Source organism: Cygnus olor, chromosome 23 (genome assembly GCF_009769625.2).
Source record: "Cygnus olor isolate bCygOlo1 chromosome 23, bCygOlo1.pri.v2, whole genome shotgun sequence".
NCBI classification, from domain to species: Eukaryota; Metazoa; Chordata; class Aves; order Anseriformes; family Anatidae; genus Cygnus; species Cygnus olor.
Genome location: NC_049191.1, coordinates 1476046 through 1494402, shown reverse-complemented (window position 1 = coordinate 1494402; position 18357 = coordinate 1476046). Strand labels below are relative to the sequence as shown.

The following is an 18357-nucleotide window of genomic DNA, read 5'->3' as shown; positions in this document are numbered from 1 at the left end:
ACCCCGGTCAGGATACTCCTCTTAGCCTTTTGAAGCAAGCTACCTGGAGAGAGAAGGCTCTGGTTAGCAGTGGCTGGCTGAGAAGTCTCGGGTGCATCTCCTTGCCTCGTACCTTTAACGATCTTGGACCCTTCTGTGTGAATTTCCTTTGTTGGTGCATGTTACTAACTGCTCTGCTGTCCTACTTCGTAGGGGGCCAACAAAGTTAAAAAGGCATAGGCTGTGTGTAAAGAGGTTTAAGGAATAGGTAAAATCCTTCAGATCTTGTAGTTTGGAAATAGAAATTCTGAGTTTTTTGATAGAATGAACACTTCAGTTCAGGTGCTTCTAAAAACTTGGTGCTTTTTGCGTGCTTAAGTGGGTTTGGTTTTGTTTTTTTCCTGTTGCTGCTAGTAATCAGACTCGAGGACAAACTGCAGTTCAGTCTTGGAGCTGCTACTTTAATTTGTTATTAAGCTAGATGTATATGCTTGTTTTTATATTTGAGGTATAAACTTCTGAGATCAATGACAGATTCTTGAGTCCTGGACAGACTTTTAAATGGCCCAGGTGCTTGTTCATTTAATTTTTGAGGTGGGGAATAGGACAACATGATGGGGAAGATTTAGTTCTAACTGCACGAAAAGATCAAGCCCTTTAAGAAAACAAGGCCACCAACTTCAAAGTGCTAACGATCACCAGGCGTCCACTGCCAGGGGCCCTGGCCACTTGGCTTTGAGGAGGGGAGTGCTGCTGCCCCCGGCCCCCGACAGCAGGCACGGCTTCGTGGCTCTCGCTGCGTGTGTCAGGACAAAGGTCCCTTCTTTCTGGCCAGCACCAGGATCCAGCAGCTCTCTACAGATGGCATTCCCCATACAATGCCTTCCTTCCAACTTTTTGTGTGTTCCTGAGGCTTCTTCTCCAGGAAAAAGCCTGTAGAGGGAGGTGGTGGGGATGTGCACACCCCGGAGCAGCAGCGCTGTCCTCAGCTCCTTGCATCTGAGATGCTCACCTCATTGCTGGCCCTTTTTGGGGAGGTGCAGGACTGGAACACACTTGTGTCAGGCTAAGGAGTAGCCTTTGGGTGCTGTTTATCCACCTGCTTTTTAACAGGAGAGACGACGGGGTGCCTGCTGCCCTGCCACACCATCCCTCCCTCCAGAGAAGCGCCCTGGCTCCTGGTGTCCCTGCCCTCCAGCTCAGCCATCAGTAGTGCAAGTGCTCAACGAAGCAGGGGCTGGACTCCGCTGGAGCCAGCATGGGAGCAGGTGGTAAAAGCACACCCAAAACAATTGCTCTTCATTGCACAATTACAACAAAAAATAACCTGAATGCGACAGAGTGCACTAAGCTCTGGTTCGTAAAGAGGGAAAAGGAAAAAAAAAAAAGGAAAAGAATCAAATGAGGTATACCGATAATCAGCGCTCCAGCCAGGCACAGCAGGGTCCTGGTGTCTGTGCCCGGGGCAGACGATCGGGGGTTTAACAGTGTGGCGGTTATTCAGACAGTGAGACAAACACTTAGGCCCTTTACTGTACATTTTCTGCCTTTAAAACCTAAATCTTCAAGAAATAAGGATGAGCTCAGCTAAGGTGACCGCCTAGGCGGGGCGTTATCACAGCTGGTCCCTCCGTCTGTTCTGCGTAACCCTTTGTTACACAGGGCACTGCTTTACCCCCCGGTTCCAGAATGTGCTCCTTGCAGATGGTTCTTTTTCCATAGGCAGTCGTTTCTGCAGCCTTTTCAGCTCCTGAACGTAACGGTTGCACCTCTAACAACCAGCCATGGGGGTGTTCCCTATGCTTGTGAACATGGTGTAGGAGGAAGACTTCCAGTTGAAACAGCTTCACTAAAGGAACAGTGGAAGGGGCCGTCATGCCTTTGGCACGTCATGGGATGCGAACCTTGCTTTTACAGAAGGTAATTTTAGAAATCTGTCTAGAGGCATGAAAACCTAAAGGAGAGCAGAGCGAGCTCTTAATATGTTTCCATGTCTGATGAAAAACACTTTCAGGCTTTGGACTCAGCCACCGAGAAGAACGGTGCCTGAGCACTGTTCCTTGACCTTTAAAATGCAGTTATTTTCCAAATCAGTAACCAAACACACACCCTTAAGGAAGTTTACAGATGTGCATCGTCCAAGCATTTCACATCAATCTGGGAAGGAGTGTCTGAGTCAACTGGAAAAAAAATAGGTGGGCTCTTTTCACCTGAAAAAACATCACCAGGGCTGTTCTTATAAATGGCCTTGTAGCAGTAAAGACCCTTATATCGTACACTGCTGCTAGGTATTTCCAAGCCGACTGAAACAAGCAAAGGTTTTTAAACACGTTAACCTCACGCACACAAATACGAGACTTAGAGTAAAGCGTGTCGCTGCTGAGAGCAGTCTCGTAAGGAGCTGAACAGGAATAATTCCCTATCAGCAGGGGCAGTCCTGGCCCTGCTCCTGCAGGAGTTTCTGGCCTCCTGTTTGCAGCCCAGTGCTATGCTTTAACCCTTTCTGCAGGAAAGGTTTTAAGGGGTGGGAAAGGTGGCCATGGAGGGAATGCTTCCCACCATCTCTGTTGCTCTGTGGCATTTTCCAAAGCCGCCTAATGGGTTTGGTTACTGCGGGCAAGTTCACTGGTTCTGTATCTCACTTGGTTTCAGGACAGCTCTATGTCCAAGCATCCTCTCCCCGTGCTTTCAACATGCTGTGGAGCTGATGAAACAGGAGCTAATTTCTGACTGTGCCCAGAAGCCTGGCCCGGTGCCCTAGGAAATGTTCAGTCGCTCAATTTTGGCAAATAAAGCCCATCCCTGGCTCGTAGAAAATCCAGGGATAGCTTAGGCTTAGGCATGAAATCCTGTGGTGTTTTCTGTGCTTTGCTGAGTGGCTGCGACTGGCTTTTTGACAGGAATTTAGGGGTTAAGTATCAGTTCAAGGCTATTTTGGCAAAATCCACCCTTGTTACTGAACTAGGGCGCCTTGATTCTGACACCAGGTAAGCTGCCCCATCAGCTGTGCTATAGTAAGATCATCTGTGTCTCAGGTGGGTGCTGCTGCCTGCTGACTTACTGGTGCGTGTGCTGGGTGTAAAATGGCCTGCAAGGCTTCCTTGGTCTGATATTAATAACTTTTTTTTCTAGGGGAAAATATCTGCAAAGTAGAACGGCCTGAATTTCCTTTCCTGATGGAGGGTGGAGGAAGGAGATGAAACAATCTAACGTGCGATACCCGGTTAGTGCAGCAACCTCTTGCAAATCGGATAGCACACAAAAATGCCCTCTGCAAGGAAACATCCCCCCCGGAAAAAACCTGAGTCCAGGAGCTCGTGGTTTTTCTGGTGTCCCCATGTAGAAAGCAGTGGGGTAACTTGGCTGTTTTGCCCTCGTTTGAGGGGGGGAAACGTCTGATGCACGGCTCATGCAGTCAGAAATGAGGAGGAGCTGACGCTGCAATGTAAACATGGGTAAACACTTGGGTTGCTTCTCCCTCTGTCACTTCTCCATGCCAGCAAAAGGTGGGTCGTGACCCAAAAAGCAAGCACCAGCTCCCTGCGGGGACCAGGTACGCAGTGCTGAGAGTGAAGTTAAGGTTTCGATGGGTTTCAGTGTGTGGTGAGTAACGGCAATCGCTTGAAGCCACTGGCACGGTGGCTGCACCTGGGTGGGCAGCAGGAATCGCCCCCACGAGCCCCTCGCCTTGCAGCAGACAGGAATACACCACCGAGAAAGGATCGGGGAGCGGTTTGTTCTGATCCTGGCTGTACCGTTATCCTCCAACGCGTTATCAATTCCTTAGTGATAAAAAGTAAGCCCAAATATTTGGGTTTTCCATGCTCCCTGGAGCACCCAGCTGCGCCTTTCAGGAGCTCCGTCTGGGTGCTGGGTTCTCCGAGTGCCAGCTGCGGTTGGTTTTTGGGGCTGGCGCAGAACCAGGGGAGCCTTTGCTGGACCTCAGCACCTGCTGGGGGTGCGCACCCGGTTGGCTCCGTGCTCCCCCAGCTGCTCTTCTGGATCTTAATAAAAGCACTGTGCTGCCTGGGGGGGAGAAGTAGGGCTCCAAAACTCACTGGAGAGCCACAGAGCCAGCGATGTGTCCAAACTGGCGAGCGGAAAATCCCTGCAGAGCTCTAGGCTTTGCCCACGCTGCTGTCCCCAGTCCCTGTGCTCGTGGTTATTGTCCCGCTGCTGAAAGGCAGGCTTCTCCTTTTTTACGATGAAACTGAGCCGGTAAAGCAAACAGAGTTAGTTCCAAGGAGGAAGGCCTCTTTTAAACCCCTTGTTTATGCCTGCTCCAGCGAGCAGGGCGCTGAGCTTGCCTCCTCAAACCGCAGGACCCTCCCCAGCTCGTGCCGCAGCCCTGTGCCAGGCGAGGGCTTGGTGTTTGGCTGGGGGGGCCTTGGGGGGTCTCGAAGCAGCCCCTTGCCACCCCCGGCCAGCAGCATCCTGCATGCTCTTGGAGGTGCGCGGCGGTTGTGGTTTGGTAAAGATCTGACATACACGATAGCAGCTGGAATTCCTTGACACGACGATGCTGAAAGCGGGGTGCGGGGTAAAGCAGCTGCTGGGCAGTGGGGTTTCGCTGCCCCCCCCCCGGGGTCTGTTCTGCGAGGGGACAGCTTCGTTGCAACAGTCTTTTCCTTCAGGTTTGGTTTTGTTCCTTCGTGGCAACGGGTTTGAGCTGGTTCGTCGGTCCCAGCATCGCCAGGAGAACCGCAGGTTGTTCTTGTTGTGCTCTGTGCATTGTGAAATCCTCTGCTTTGCCAACAAATAATTGTAAAAAATCCCAACTGTGCTGTTGGTTGGTTTGTGTTAAAGACTGAAGGCCAGAGCCATCTGGACAGTAGAAATTCCCCATTAACCTTTTGTCCTCTTCCAGTCTCAAGACTGCTCGTGTTTTGGTGTGTTGTGGTTTGCTGCTTTTTTCCCTCTCTTTTGGAACCTGATCCTTCAGGACAGTCATTGTGTGAAGTGTATCTTACGAAGAAACCAGAGTTTCTAGTGGTGTCTCCCCTGAGTAGTTTCAGCAAATTTCATTAGGCACCTTCAAAAAAAGCTTCCGTAATTCTCGGTTTTGCTACAAGAACTGGTCCCTCGGGGGAACCAAAATGCTGCTTTAAAAACAAACAAACAAAACATACAAAGAAAAAAAAAAAAAAACATTCATCCTGAAAATAAACTCAAACCATCGAGTCCTTTGTTCGTAACCTCTCAGTCCCCCTAATTCCAGATCAGCAGAAGACGCCGTTGAGATGTTCCCCTGTAGCGTACCCGGGAGCCGGGACCCCCCAGCACCCCCCTGGAGGCGTGAGGAGGAGGAGGGTGGCGGAGGAAGGCAGGGGCTGGAAGGCAGCGGCTCAGCCAGCGTCACCCCCTCCCTGCTCCCTCGGGGCTCTCGCGCTCACCTCGGGCAGCGCAGAGGTGACGTTTTGGGGCTCGCCGTGGCCGCACGAGACGACGGTGAGCAGTGAAACACAAGGACAAGACCAGCCCCTGCTTGGAGGGGGTGGCGCGCACCCTTGTCCGTGCTCTGTCCCTTTGGCAATGTCACTGTCACAGGCTGAATGCTACCAGAATTTAAAGAAAAAAAAAGAAAAGAAAAAAATGGTCACCGGAACGGCTTGCTCAGCATCGCAGGGTTTGTGTCAGAAAACGAACAAACGGGCAGTGTCTGGCAGATGTATCCGTCAGCGCCGAGTCTCAGATATTGCAGTGAGTGTGGTGTTAGCACGTGGCAAGCTACATAATCGAAGATGCTACATTCCTTGAAGAACAAAAAAAATAGTAGTGCTGAGTTGGATTTTTTTTCTGAGTTTCTTTCCTTGAAAAGCTACCTTTTCCTCGGAGGCAAGGAAACAAAATCGAAGGAAAAGAAGTCGAGGCGTCATGCTACTTCTTGCAGTGGCGCTGGATGAGCGGGACCGGGCTGCTGTGGCCGAGAGGAGCACGGCGTCGTGCCCGTCCTCCCCGGGGGGCTGCGGCGGCTCCCCCCCCTCCCGCGGCACAAGGGCCTTCGCTGCCCCCCGCCTCGATGCCCACGGCCCCCGCTCCCTGCGCGCTGGGGCGCTTGCTCGGGGAGGAGCGTGCCGAGAGCAGGTTTGCGTCGGGAAGGAGATTTAAAAAAAAAAAAAAAGGGGGGGGGAAAAAGAGGACGGGATATTTACAGCCATCCACCGACAGTTTTGGTAGGTCAGGATGTCTCCTTCCCTGCCCGGCCTCTGGTACCAAGCTGCCGCTACGGGCAGGAGGGGCTGGTGGAGCTCTCCAGGGACGACTGGGAGAGGCGGCGCGCCAGGGGCCCGATGCTGGAGTCAGCCAGGGAGGAGGTGGGGAAGAGTTTGTACCAGCCCGTCACCGCGCTGGAGAGGTCGAGCTCCTCCAAGACGATCTGCGCCATCCCCATGAAGCACTTGTGGTCCATGCGCCCGTAGTCACCCCACACGATCACCTGCGGGGCAGAAACAGCGTTAACGGAGCTGCCCTCGGGGTCTGGGGGAGCTCCCGGGGTCGGAATGGGGATGCTGGGTGCGTGTACCCTGCCCTGCTCCCCCTGTCCCCGAGGAGCTGCTGGTGGCTGCACCAGGACATCACCTGCAGGACTTTGCCCTGGGGGCTCTCCTCGAAGAGCAGGGCCTGCTGGTAGGACGGGTCGCAGGTCTTCTTCACCACCTTGGTCTTCTTCTTGGCCAGGCAGACGCCGTTCTCCAGCAGGTAGACCTTCACGTAGGTGGCTGCGTTGGGAAGGGGGGAGAAGCGCTGGCTCGGAGCCCCGGCACGGCGCCGGCTCCATCCCCGTCCCTCCCCAGCCACCTACCAGGGATGGATTTGGAGCCCATCTTCGGGATGAGTCCCCTCGCCTGGATCACCTCCACCTCCAGCTGCCCGCTGCGGTCGGCCATGCCCACGTGGACGTCGCCTGGCCAGGGGAAGGGATGCGCTCAGCACCCTTCCCGTGCCCATCTCCCACGGGGACGAGCTGCAGCCCGGGGCTGGGACAGTCCCCGGCCACCAGGGTCAGTGCTGGCACCCCGGTGTCCCCACCCAACCGCCTGCCCCCCGTCCTCAGCACCCAGCTGAAAGCGCCCCAAGCATCCCCCCAACAGGATTTGAGGAAGGACAAAGCCAAAGAGCTGGGTGTGAGTGGCTAAGGGGGACCGAGGACGGCCACCTCCTGCCCCCTTCCTGCCCGCAGCAGGGGTGCGGAGCTGGTGCCCGCCACCGCCGTCGTCCTAGGGGGTCTCACCGGGGTCCTGCCCTGCAGCAGCAGGAAGAAACACGAACGGGTACCTGTGAGCTGGCCGTGGTGGTGCTCTCCCACTTACGCTGTCCTGCTTGTACGTACGCGCGTCCCGCGGCCACCGCGTCCCCGTCGCTCGCTGCCTTGTGGCCTCAGGGGGGGGTGCCAGGGAAGGGGCGTGCTGATGTCCCAGCAGGGTTTAATGGCAAGGAGATGAACCTGGATGTTCTCAAAACACACTCGGCATTTCAACGGCAGGTCAGGCTCGGCCCAGCACGGCGCGAGGAGCCGGGGAGGGGAGAGGAACGAGCTGATGGTGCCATGGGGAACGGCAGCACCACAGGGCTCTGGTGTGTCACGGGCACTGCAGGACATCGTGGTGTCCCCCTGGGGACAGCCCAAAAGGGTCCAACTGACCCCTTCCCTCCTGTCCCACCGGGAATGGGGCTTGGGGCTGGTGGGACCGGGTCACGGTGCTGCAGGAACTGGGGGGTCAGGAGGTGGCCCTGGTCCGTCTGCTCCCCCCTGCCCGTAGGCAGGACATGGGGCTGACACCTGGGGGTGCCCTGGGAGCAGTGGGGGTGCTGGCACTGGCCAGAAACAGCAGCAGGACGGGGGTGTCTGCAAGCCATGCATGGCCCCAGCACGCGTCTAGCAGCGAGGCGTGCTGCTGGGATGGATCCCGGGGCTGGTGCACATGTGGCACCCGCAGCACCCTCCTGCCCCAGCCCCGGGTGCAGCGTGGAGCCCCCCCCCATCCCACCAGCACTCACCCATCGGGGGGGTGGCCAGCGTCTGCCGCCCCACCAGCTGCCCCGGCCCCAGCCCGTCGAGGAAGTCACTGAACTGGCTCTCGGCGCCCAGCCGCGTGGTGGGGAAGATGAACCTGTGCGGGATGGAGTGGAGTGCTGCCATGGACCTGCAGCACACGCAGGGCACGCACCCGACGGCCCTGGGGACCCCTCGCCACCCCACACCAGGTGCCCGCACGCCGGCCGGTCCTTACGTGCCGTCGGAGCTGTTGCTGTTGGTGCTGCCGTCGGTGGACTCGCGGCTGCCTTGCCGGGTGACCCTGGTCCTCATCTCCACCGCGATGCCGGTCTCGGTGCTCCGCCGGATGTTGCTGCGCAGCTTTTTGGGGCCGCCCTCTGCAAGCAGAGACACGGGGTGAGCACGGGGAGCCGGCGATGGCACACGGCCGCAGGAGGAGCGTGGCCCGAGCAGCCCCCCCCCCGGCACTGCCAGCAAGCACCGGTCCCACAGCGTGACCAGCCCGGGGGGATCAGGTTTGTCCTCTGCTGATTTAGGGCTGCCCCAGGGGAGCTCTGCACACCTGGGTGCGGGGTGGGGGCGGAGATTTAGGCACCCACACCTCTTGTGCAGCGTTTGCCCGTCGGTGCGTTCAGCCAAGCGCTGCCGCGATGCTCCCCAGCGCGTGCCCGCTGGCGCTGCCAAAAGCTGCCGGGCACTGGTCCAGCGTCGGCCCGCTTCCAGCGCCCGGCCCCGGGACGAGGGGAGCGCTGAGCTCCCACCCCGACCCCAGCACCGGTCCCTGCTCTGGCGTTCCTCCAGCTGCGGGACCGGTGCAGACCCCCCGGTCCCCTCCCCGGTGCCACAAGGCTGGTCCGCGACACCCGCGAGTGCCTCCAGCAGAGCGGGCAGGACGCTGTGATCACTGCTGTTGTTTTTTATATAAATCCAACTGTCTTGGGTCTTTTAAGGTGATGGGGGAAGGCTGGGGGCAGCGGCCAGGACTGGCAAATGCTACTTAAGCACGAAGCCATGGCACAGGCGGCTCGCTTCTGGAGCCACGCTCGGAGAGGGGCCCGCAGCTGCTCTGCTGGCCAGGGAGGTGCAGCCCTGCTGGCCCCAGGTGGGCTCCTGCTGGCCCCAGGTGGGCTCCTGCTGGCCGCTGGCATGCTTGGCTGGACTTCTGGGGCTGATTACAGCCCTCCCGTAACACCTCGGGTGTGCGGGGCCGGAGGGCTCCAAATTAACTCCTCTCCTTATAGAACATCTCCCGAATCATGACATGCCAACGTGAGCCATAACAGAAAGCAGTAACTAGAGGAAAAGCCTGCACTAAACCGAGCTTTTTGCTTCCCCTGCCTGTTGAAAATTTAAATGTTTCCCATGGTCAGAGCACCTGACAAGTCCTTTCTGCGACTTCTCCCCTCCCTGCCAGCCCATCCCGAGCTCCAGCTCAGGTTTGCAACGCCTTCGGCACCTGGGGGAGCACGGCTGAGCTTGGAGGGATTCAGGACAGCTTTTTTTTTGGGTATTTTAACCAGAAACGGGCAGCTGGGCTGTTGCAAATCCCCGGGGTCGGGGCACTGGGGCGGGGGGGGGGGGGGGGGGGGGGGCCGTGCCCCCCGCTCACCGCTCTGGTTGAGCTGCAGCGTGCTCTTGCTCCACTGCGACAGCCCCACGATCGCCACCATCTTGGCGCCCAGGCTGGAGCGCCGCTTCTTGCTGGCCATGATGCTGACGGAGTCGGCGCTGCCCCGCGCGCTCTTCTCGAGGCTGTACATCTCGCCGCTGATGCTGGAGCTGCGGACGACATTCCTGGCGGCGGAGGAGCTCGCATCCCCGTTGAACATGGTCGGACGCTGGCTCGCTCGCCGGCTCTGCCGGGTGGTGGGATCAGCTGCGGGGGGGGGAAGCCAGGGGTCACGTCACCAGCAGCTCGGCGGTGGCGCTGGGCATGTCGCCGTGCTCCCCCCGCGGCGGCCCCAGCTGGGATGGATGGTCCCTCCGAGGCATTTACACGAGGAAATTCAGGCACTACAGCGTGTCAGGGCCATTCGTCCCCACCCCAGACCTGCACCCCCCGATGGCCAGGGGCAGGAGGGTGCCGTGGGGCTCGGGGATGGCCCCGTCCACCCGTGCTGAGGGCGCCCAGGGGAAATCGCACCCAGCCAAGTTCCCCCCGCGCACGCCTCCTTCGCCAAAAAGCAGCTGCAGCATCGCTGCGTGCTGCTCCGGCCGTGCCGCTGCTCCGCCCCGAGATGGCTGCCTGCCACGGGGCCGCATCCAGCCCCAGCCCCGCAAACCACGCCGGGGGCTGCCGGCACCCACCTGAAGCCCTGGCAGCGGGGGCGTGCCTGGGGAGCCCCCCCTCCCCCCCCAGCCACACCGGGACCGGGCACCGGGGTGTCAGCGGCTGCAGAGGCTGTGGGGAAGCTGCCCCCCCTGAACCAGCCCTCGCCGCCTTCCCTTCCCTTCCCTTCCTTCGCCATGAATATTTAAACTCCGGCGGGATGGGAGCATCCATCTTCCAGGGAGAGGTGAATTATTAACCGCAGGCCAAGTGAAGCCACTTTACGGTAATGCGCGAAGGCAGCGCCTGGGAAAATATTTCTCTTTCAGGAAGGCACAAACGGGGAGGCTGAGTTAGAGCTGGGCACGGGGCAATGGGGGGCTTCTGCTGCCCCCGTCTCTGCCGCACGGGTCCTGGCATCACCTGAACTCGTGGAGTTATCAGTTTTGGAGGGGGCGAGCGGTGGATTAGTCCCCGGTACCATTAACTGGCTGCCAGGGGACGCAGCCGTCCCACCGTCCCTTCGGGCTGGGGTTTCTGTGGCTGTGGCTGGTTTTCCAGGGGAGGTTCCGCAGGAGGAGCCCCAGGAGCTGGGCTCCTGCTGCCACGGGGGTCCAGAGCCTCCGGGCTGTGCCCTCGCAGCCCAGCAGCTCCTGTCCGTGATGGAGGTCTGCAGCTGGCCGCAGCGAGCCGCAGAAAGCCTCCGGGAGCAGCAGATGCTGCCCTGCGCCGCGTGCTGCTCTCCCTCCGGGCTCCAAATTCGGCCCCAGCTCAGCCTCTGCGCGCCGCTTCCCTGCGCCGTGCCTCAGTTTCCCCACCTGTAACACTGGCACTGCCCGGGGCTGAAACAAACGCACGAGGGCTCGGCCAGGCCTTTCCCCACAGGTCTGTGGGCGAGTGGAGCCACAGCACAACGGGGCCGCGTCGCTCCACGGCCAGGAGGGCACCGGGGGCTCCTGCGGCCACTTTCCCCGCCCGGCGCTTCGGCCGCTGCGAGCACCGAGCTCTGGTGGGAGCAAACGAGATGATGAGAGCAGCGCGCTAACAGGACCGCTGCCAACGCAGCCCCCGGGAGGATAACCCCCCCGCCAACGCAGAGGAGCGCGCGCTCCTCAGCCCAAGGGAAGGATTTTCTTTACCCTGCCCTGAAATTTACCCCGTATCGCTTTTCCCGATCTGCTTACGGCTCCTGCAGGGAGCGGGGCCGGGGGGGGATGCGCGGCTCTCGGTGCTGCGATGAGCTCAGCTGGAGCCTGGAGCCACCACGGAGCCGGCCTCAGCACCGCCACCACCGGCCTCAGCACCACCACCGCACCCCCGAGCGGTCCCGGCGCGTCCCCGGCTGCGGGGGTCTCTCCCCTTCGCCCACCCTCCGGGCTTCATTCCTTCTGCCCACGGGACCCCCAGAGCCGCAAGGCTCCGGCAGCGGCTCAGCCCCATGCAAGCCCCTTCCCTCCCCGCATGGAGCCCCCGGCCCCGAGCCCAGGCTGGGGGGGGGGTGCAGAGCCCGCAGCCCCCTCCAGCCCCTTACCGCCGACTCGCGGCACGCGACCACCGCCGGCAGCGCCCTGATGCTGCGGGAGCCGTGCCCCAGATGCCGAGCCCCATCCTTCCCCGCGGGCTGGGCTCAACGCTGAGCCCCCGGGGACCAAGCGAGCGGCCGGGGGGGGGAGATGTCACGGCCCCGGCACCCCCCCCCCGCGACCCGCGGCTCGGCAGCTGGAGCCGATGCGCAACGCGCAGGAGAAGCGCGATGGCCAGAAACGCGGCTCCCCTCCTGCGTCTCCATCACCACCGGAGCCCGGGGGGGGCCGCCCGCAGCCCCGAGCCGCCCCCCCCCACACACACACACCCCCACCCCAAAGGCACAGGAGAGCAGCGGGCCCCTTACCGCCCGGTGCAGGTCGGGGAGCAGCAGCGGGCGCCCCGCCGTCCCCAGGCAGCCCGCTCGGCCCCCCGGCCCCGCTGCAGACGGAGGGTGCCAGCCTGGTGAAATCCTTGAAGGTTTCTGGAGAGCGGGGCTGTGCCGGCGCTGCTTCAGCATCTCCATGGTTACCCAGCTGACCCAGTTCTCCTCCCGGCCCCGAGCCCAGCGCCGTGGTCCAGCGCCGCGGGCATCACCGCGCCGCGGGGGTGGTGGGGGGCGGCGGGTGCCCCCAGCCCCCCCGTGGGGGTCCCTGCCGGATGATGCTGGAACTGGGAAAAGGGGGAGCGGGGATGGTCAGAGGGTGGGGGTCACGGGCATTTGGGGGGGGGGGGGGGGGGGCCCAGGGTGGTGGCAGAGCCCGTGCAGCCCTGTAGGTGTCCCGGTGAGGGCTGCGGGGGGGGCCCTGGCCCCAAGCACCCCGCCAGGAGGTGTTTAACAATAACAGCAATAAGTAAATAACAAAGCGCTGACAGAAAAAGGGGGATGTTGACAAAGGCTCCGAGGGAGGGAGGAGCCGGGCGGGTGCCCCCCGCACAGGTGAGGAAGGGTCCCTTATGGGGGCGGGGAGAGGAGGAGGAGATAAAGGAGCACCCGATGGGACCCTGCCTTGCTGGGGTAGGGCACAGAGGGGTCTGGGGGCTGGCTTGGGGCCCCAGGGATGGGGTCCCCAGGGATGGGGGGCTCCCTGTGCTCTGGGGGCTGCCTGGAGCAGGTAGGCACTGACGTTGCCACCTCTGGGGGGAGAAATCCTCGCTGCAGCTCGTGCTCCGGGGTCCTGCCCGCCCTGCACCAGGCGCAGGGGCGAGACGTGGCGGAGCAGCTCACCAGCGCGCGCTCCTCCTCGTACCAGGGAGCAAGGTAAGGCTTTATTCCCCCTCAGGTACTTAATTCTAATTAAATGCTTCAGGTTTGATAGGCGGCTGCTCATATAAACGTAATTGCCCAGCAAGAGGTGTAATTCAGTGCACCCGAGCCGAGAACCTGTAAGGAGCTCCAGCTACTGGAGCCAGACACCGGATGGCTCACGCGGGTTACAGAAGTTATGTTGTGGGTGAGCCACGCTGCAGGCGCAGCACCAACCCTCCCGCACAACCTCCACGGGAAACAGGAACCTCGAAATTCAAGGAGGGGTCTCCGCGTGCTCCGCTGGTGGGACGAGCGGCGCTTACGGGAGACAGTTCTTCCCCCAGATCCCGGGGTTTGATCCAAACAAAGCTTTTCTCCCCTTTTTTTTTTTTTTTTTTTTTCCTGCCTCTCCTTACAACCGAGCTGAAAGCACCGCGGCCTGACCCAGCAGCACGTGCCAGGCTCGAGGGGCTGCCCGGGGGGGGGCACCGGGACCCTCTGGGGAGCCCACGCACCCAGGAAAGGGCCCAGCTGCCGCATGACCGAGGTTTTACAAGGACGAGGATGAGGAGGGTGTGCTCCTGCCTGGGCCGTGAAGGCCCCGCAGCGGCTGGGGGCTGGGGGCTGCCCTCGCTGCCCGGAGCTGTGCGGTTCCCCTGAGCTCCCCCTGCCCCGTGGATGGCGGTGACGACGGGGACGATGCCACGGTGGTCCCCAGGGGCCGAGAGAGGTCCTCGTGGAGAGGAGCAGCCCCTCCTCTCGTGGGGTGAGCAGCGCGGGGTTGCCTCCCCAGGCTGGGGTCGGGCTCTGCGCAGCCTCGCAGCCGCGGGGGCTCTGCTCCGTGCTGCTCCCCCGGCTCACGGACAGCCCGGGGACGCTGCTGGGACGCGTGGCGATACCGAACCGGAGCCACAGCCCCGTGCACGGTCCCCCAGCCCAGCCCAGGCAGTGACAACACGAAACGCCGACCCCCTGTCCCACGCGGGAGCACACCTTCCTCCCTCCGGGCCGCGTCCACGCAACGCCTTGGCCACGGTTATTTTTTTCCCGACCCGATTCGTGAAGCAGGCGCCCAGCCCCTGGCTCCCCGCGTGCCGCAGCTCCGGCAGGACGGGGCGCTGAGCGCCTCCGGGAGGGATGGACGGGGGCACAGCACCCTCGCTCGCCCAGCCCGTGGGTGTGGGGATGGGTGCGCGAGCGGGGGGCACCCCGCCGTGTGCCCTTGGGCTGAGCCCCCTGGAGATGCCAGGACCCCCGGGGCCAGCGCCCCGACCGCGCCGTCCCTGTCCCCGTGTCCCGGCGTGACGTCGGCGCGGTTAAATCAGATCTGTGCCGAATCCCACCGTTTCCCAGGCAACGCCGGGGAATCAGAGGAGCCCAAGGCGCCGGGGGCTGCAGCGGGGGGCGGCCGGGTGAAGCCACCCCACGGACCGGGGCTGGCGGCGAGCATCGGGGTCACCCCGACGCTGCGGTCCCCTCGGTGCTGACCCCAACCCCTCGCCCCCTCGGGGGGGGGGGGAGGCTGCGCTCCCCGGGGAGCTGCTGCTTATGGGGTCCCCATCCCCGCCACCGGCCTGTCCGGGCGAGGTGAGAGCACGTTTCTCCCACGGGTGGTGACTCCCGTGGGTGCTGAGGGGTCTGGGGGCAGCGGTGCCCCCGCGTGGGGCGGGGGGCAGGGGGCAGGCAGCCCTTCCCGGCACGCGGCCGCCGCTGCCTTCCCGACCGCCCGGCGCGGAGCTCTGCAATGCAGCTCACGCCGCTCGTCTGCTGCGTGAATCCCATCAATATTTCATGGAGCTGCTTCCTCCAGGGGAAGGGCCGCTGTCAGCTCTGCCTTGCTGCCGCTCCCACCAGCGCTCCTGCTCGCGCAGAGAACACCCGATTTCCTTCCACTGGCAGCCAGCACCCAGCAGCACCCCCCCCCCCCGCCGCCCCCTTTCCCCTTCCGCTCCTGCATTAGCAAATATTGCTTCGCCTTTCAGGGCTGTGCCCTACCTGCGTGGGCCGAGAGCTGCGAAGACCCCTCGGGTTTGAATCCAAATCCTGACTATTTTTGTTCCCAGATGCCCAAGCCCGCTCGCAGCAGAGGTGCCCGATGCCACGGCCCCACGCTGGGCTCCCCGGGAGCAGCCCCCCCAGCTCCAGGACAAGTGCCCGAACCCACTGGAGGTGGGGGGGGGGGCTCCGGGAGATCGGCTGCTCCCCGCGGCCCCCCCCCATCAGCTCCGTGTCCAGCAGCGGGCAGCGATCGTGGCCCCCGCGGCAGCCCAGGGTCCCTCCTGGCCGCATCCAGCCCCGCGGCTCCCAGCCCGCTTCAGAGCCCAGCAGGAGCCGTGGGTGAGGTTTGCAGGAAAAGTCGCTTTTTGAACACCAAGACTGCGCTGTTCCAGCGGAAAAAGGGCTCAGCAGAAAACTCGCTCGCCCTGGGGAGGCTCACGGGAGCCGCGGCGATGCCGAGAGCCCGCAGGAGCCTTCCCCCACCACCCTGAGGCTAAAATCGGGGCGTGGAGCACGTGGGGCTGTGAGCCCCCAGCTCCAGGAGGGAAGATGAGGAAGATGAGGGGCATGGGGAGGCTCCCGGGCACCTGCCGCGATCCCCCCCCGCGGTCGGACACAGCACCCTGGAGCAGGTGGGAAGGATGGGACCCCCGCAGCCCCCCGGGGACAGGCGGGGCACCCCCAGGGTGGGGAAGGCAGCGAGCAGGGCGCGCCAGCGGGGCTGTCAGTCCCGCGCTAAATCGCTCCCAACTAATTGCCAGCCGAGCCCGCTTCCCTGCTCGCTGAGGCGCCGTGACAAAACATCTGAGGCGCGTTGAAAATGGATGCAAGGAGACGGTGCTGCGCTGCCCGGGTTTTTAATGAGCAGGAGAATGAGAATCAGGCGTCTTCATAACCTGGAGTTGCATCGCGCATCAACGCCATGCCTCCCGTACGGCCGTGGCACAGCGGGAGCCCGCGGGGGGGGCCCCGGCTTGGCTCAAGGGGCAGCAAGGGATGGAGCTTAGGGGGGCTGGGAGGGGCTCAGCCCCCAATTTGGGGTGCATGAGGATGACCGAGACACCAAGATCTCATCCCCTATCTGTGTCACAAGGGCTCCTGCAGCCTCCAGGGGAGGGCCTGGAGCAAGGACGGAGAGCCCTGAGTTGGGGGGTGAGACCTCAGGGGGCTGCAGGGGGGAGCAGGGAGCGGTGCCGGGGGGGGGCACGGGTTTGCCCCCACGGAGGGGTGGCAGGGAAGGCCCGGGGCTGTTTGAGACGGGCGAGCTCGGCACAGGCTGGTGGTGAGGAGGGGAACGGGGACACGTCTGAGCTGGGGCTGGGGGAGAAGCTTTGGGTGGGAGCTCGGGAGCGACCCCATTTGGGCTGTGCTGACCCAAAGCCCGTCCCCGTGCCCCCACCCGGGGGGGGGGGGCCGCGGTCCCCTGCCTTCGCAGCGCACCAACGAGGCGCCCCGGGATGCTCCACCGAGCGATGCCGTTCAGCTCGGGGCTCCTGGAGCTGCTCGCCCCACGGGATTCTCCGCCGGCCTTCGCCGAGCCCCGCGTGCTGCAGCACCGTGGGCACGTGGGGGTGGGCATTGGCCCCGTGCGGCCCCCCCCCGGGGAGCAGCGGGGCCCCCCCGAAACGCCGCGTCCCGGAGATGCACCGGGCGAGGAACCTGACGGGGCTGGCACCGGGCCTGTCCTGCCTGGTGCCGCGGAGGCTACGCGTGCCGTGCCAGCTTCCCCCGGGCTCGGTAACCCCGCGGGACCCCTGCCCGTCCCGCAGCATGGGGTCACCCCTCGGCAATCCTCGACCGGGACCACCCGCAGCACCCGCGGGGGCTCTCCAGATCCGCCGAGCGGGACGGACGGACGGATGGACGGACGGACGGAGTGCGACCGGGAGGCGAGAGGTGAGCGCCGGCGTCCCGTGGGGCTCAGGGCCAGGACGGGGCCGCGAGGCGATCCCCCGGAGACTCACCCCCCCCCCCGGGGACGGACGGACGGACCCCCCACCTCGGCCGGTCCCTACCCCCGTGTCCCCCGCGGCGGGGCCAGGCGTGCACGGGACGGGGTTGACGTCAACGGGCTTTCAGCGGGGATGATGGATGGCACGGGAAAGCACTCCCGTTCCCGAGCCGCTGGCTGGGAATCGCCACCCCAGCCCGGAGAACGGGGTGGGGGGGGGGGGGGGGTCCCGGTGTGTGGCCCCCGGTACTCGGCTCCGGCAGCCCCCCCCTTCCCCTCCCCCCCAGAACCCCCCGGGGGTGCTGGCAGCCCCCACCCCCCCCCCCACCCCCGCAGCCCCCACTCTTTGGGCACGGCGATGCTCTCGGGGTGCCCCCGTCGCCATTCGGGGCGGGGGGCTCCAAACCGGGGGGTACCGGGGGCACCTCCAAGGCTGCGGGGCGCGCACCGGGGCTGCCCCCCGCGGCTGGGGACCCCCTTCCCCTTTTCGCCCCCCCCCCCCCCCCAACCTCGCCGTGCCCCCCCCCACCCCCCTCCCCCGGGGCTACCGGAGCAGCCGTCCCGTTCCTCCGGGGCACGACGGCATCCCCCGGCCCGCCGCCCTCCGCGGATGCGGGGCTGCAGGTGCGGCCCCGCTGCCCCAAGGGGACCGGGGCGCCCCCGGGACGCCCCCCCCCCCCCCGCCGCCGCCGCCGCCGCGGGCACTCACCGCCACCGCCGCTGCCGCCGCCGCCGCCGCCCGTGCCCGCTCCTCCCCTCGGCCCCGGCGGGCTGCTGGGAGCGGCGGGCGGGGGAGCCCCGGGCTCGGCCCCGACGGTGCGGGGCCGGGGGAGCCCCCTGGAGCCGCCCCCCCCCCTCACGTTGGGGCATCCGCCCCAGAGCTGCCCCCGCAGCCCGGAGCCGTCGGTGGGAGCCGGGAGCTGCCCCTGCTGCACCCCCCCCCCCCCACCACCACCACCCCCGCTGCCGTCCGGCCCCCTCGGGAGCCACCGGCTGCGCCTTGCCCTGCATCAGCCAGATCCTAAAGACCACCAGCGGGACCCTACAGCCGTCAGCTGGACCCCAAAAGCCCCCAACAGGACCCTACAGCCATCAGTGGGACCCTACAGCCACCAGACAGACCCCAAAGGACACCAGCGGGACCCTACAGCCGTCAGCCGGACCCCAAGAGCCCCCAACAGGACGCTAGAGCCATCAGCCAGACCCCAGGAGCCCCCGGTGGGACCCTACAGCCGTCAACCAGATCCCAAGAGCCCCCAACAGGACTCTACAGCTGTCAGCCGGATCCCAAGAGCCCCCCAGCAGGACCCTACAGCCATCAGCCAGACCCCAAAAGCCCCCAGCGGGACCCTACAGCCAACAACCAGAGGCCCCTGGAGCTGCCAGCAGGA

At 63.6% G+C, this 18357-nt stretch overlaps 1 protein-coding gene across 2 annotated transcripts; it reads right to left on the bottom strand.

Annotated features, from left to right (window-relative positions):
* Positions 1–1724: 1724 nt before the first annotated feature.
* Positions 1725–17688, bottom strand: RIMS3 (regulating synaptic membrane exocytosis 3). Of its 2 annotated transcripts, none has more exons than XM_040535253.1 (7): positions 17676–17688; positions 9585–9851; positions 8211–8352; positions 7978–8090; positions 6782–6883; positions 6559–6698; positions 1725–6415 (listed from the first exon to the last, which is right to left on the bottom strand). In XM_040535253.1, exons 2-7 carry the CDS (start codon positions 9802–9804, stop codon positions 6203–6205), a joined length of 930 nt encoding a protein of 309 aa, XP_040391187.1. In that variant the 5' UTR covers positions 9805–9851; positions 17676–17688; the 3' UTR covers positions 1725–6202. The 2 variants fall into 2 exon arrangements, with proteins under 2 accessions (XP_040391187.1, XP_040391186.1); XM_040535252.1 differs by lacking the exon at positions 17676–17688 and adding an exon at positions 12136–12437.
* Positions 17689–18357: the final 669 nt, after the last annotated feature.

Excerpts from the sequence above, each read along its gene's own strand:
- RIMS3 (XM_040535253.1), bottom strand. The coding sequence starts at position 9,804 with ATGTTCAACGGGGATGCGAGCTCCTCCGCCGCCAGGAATGTCGTCCGC. Across the intron at positions 8,091-8,210 it reads AGCAACAGCTCCGACGGCAC|GTTCATCTTCCCCACCACGC; the intron begins GTAAGGACCGGC and ends CATCCCGCACAG. Across the intron at positions 6,699-6,781 it reads GGGCTCCAAATCCATCCCTG|CCACCTACGTGAAGGTCTAC; the intron begins GTAGGTGGCTGG and ends TTCCCAACGCAG.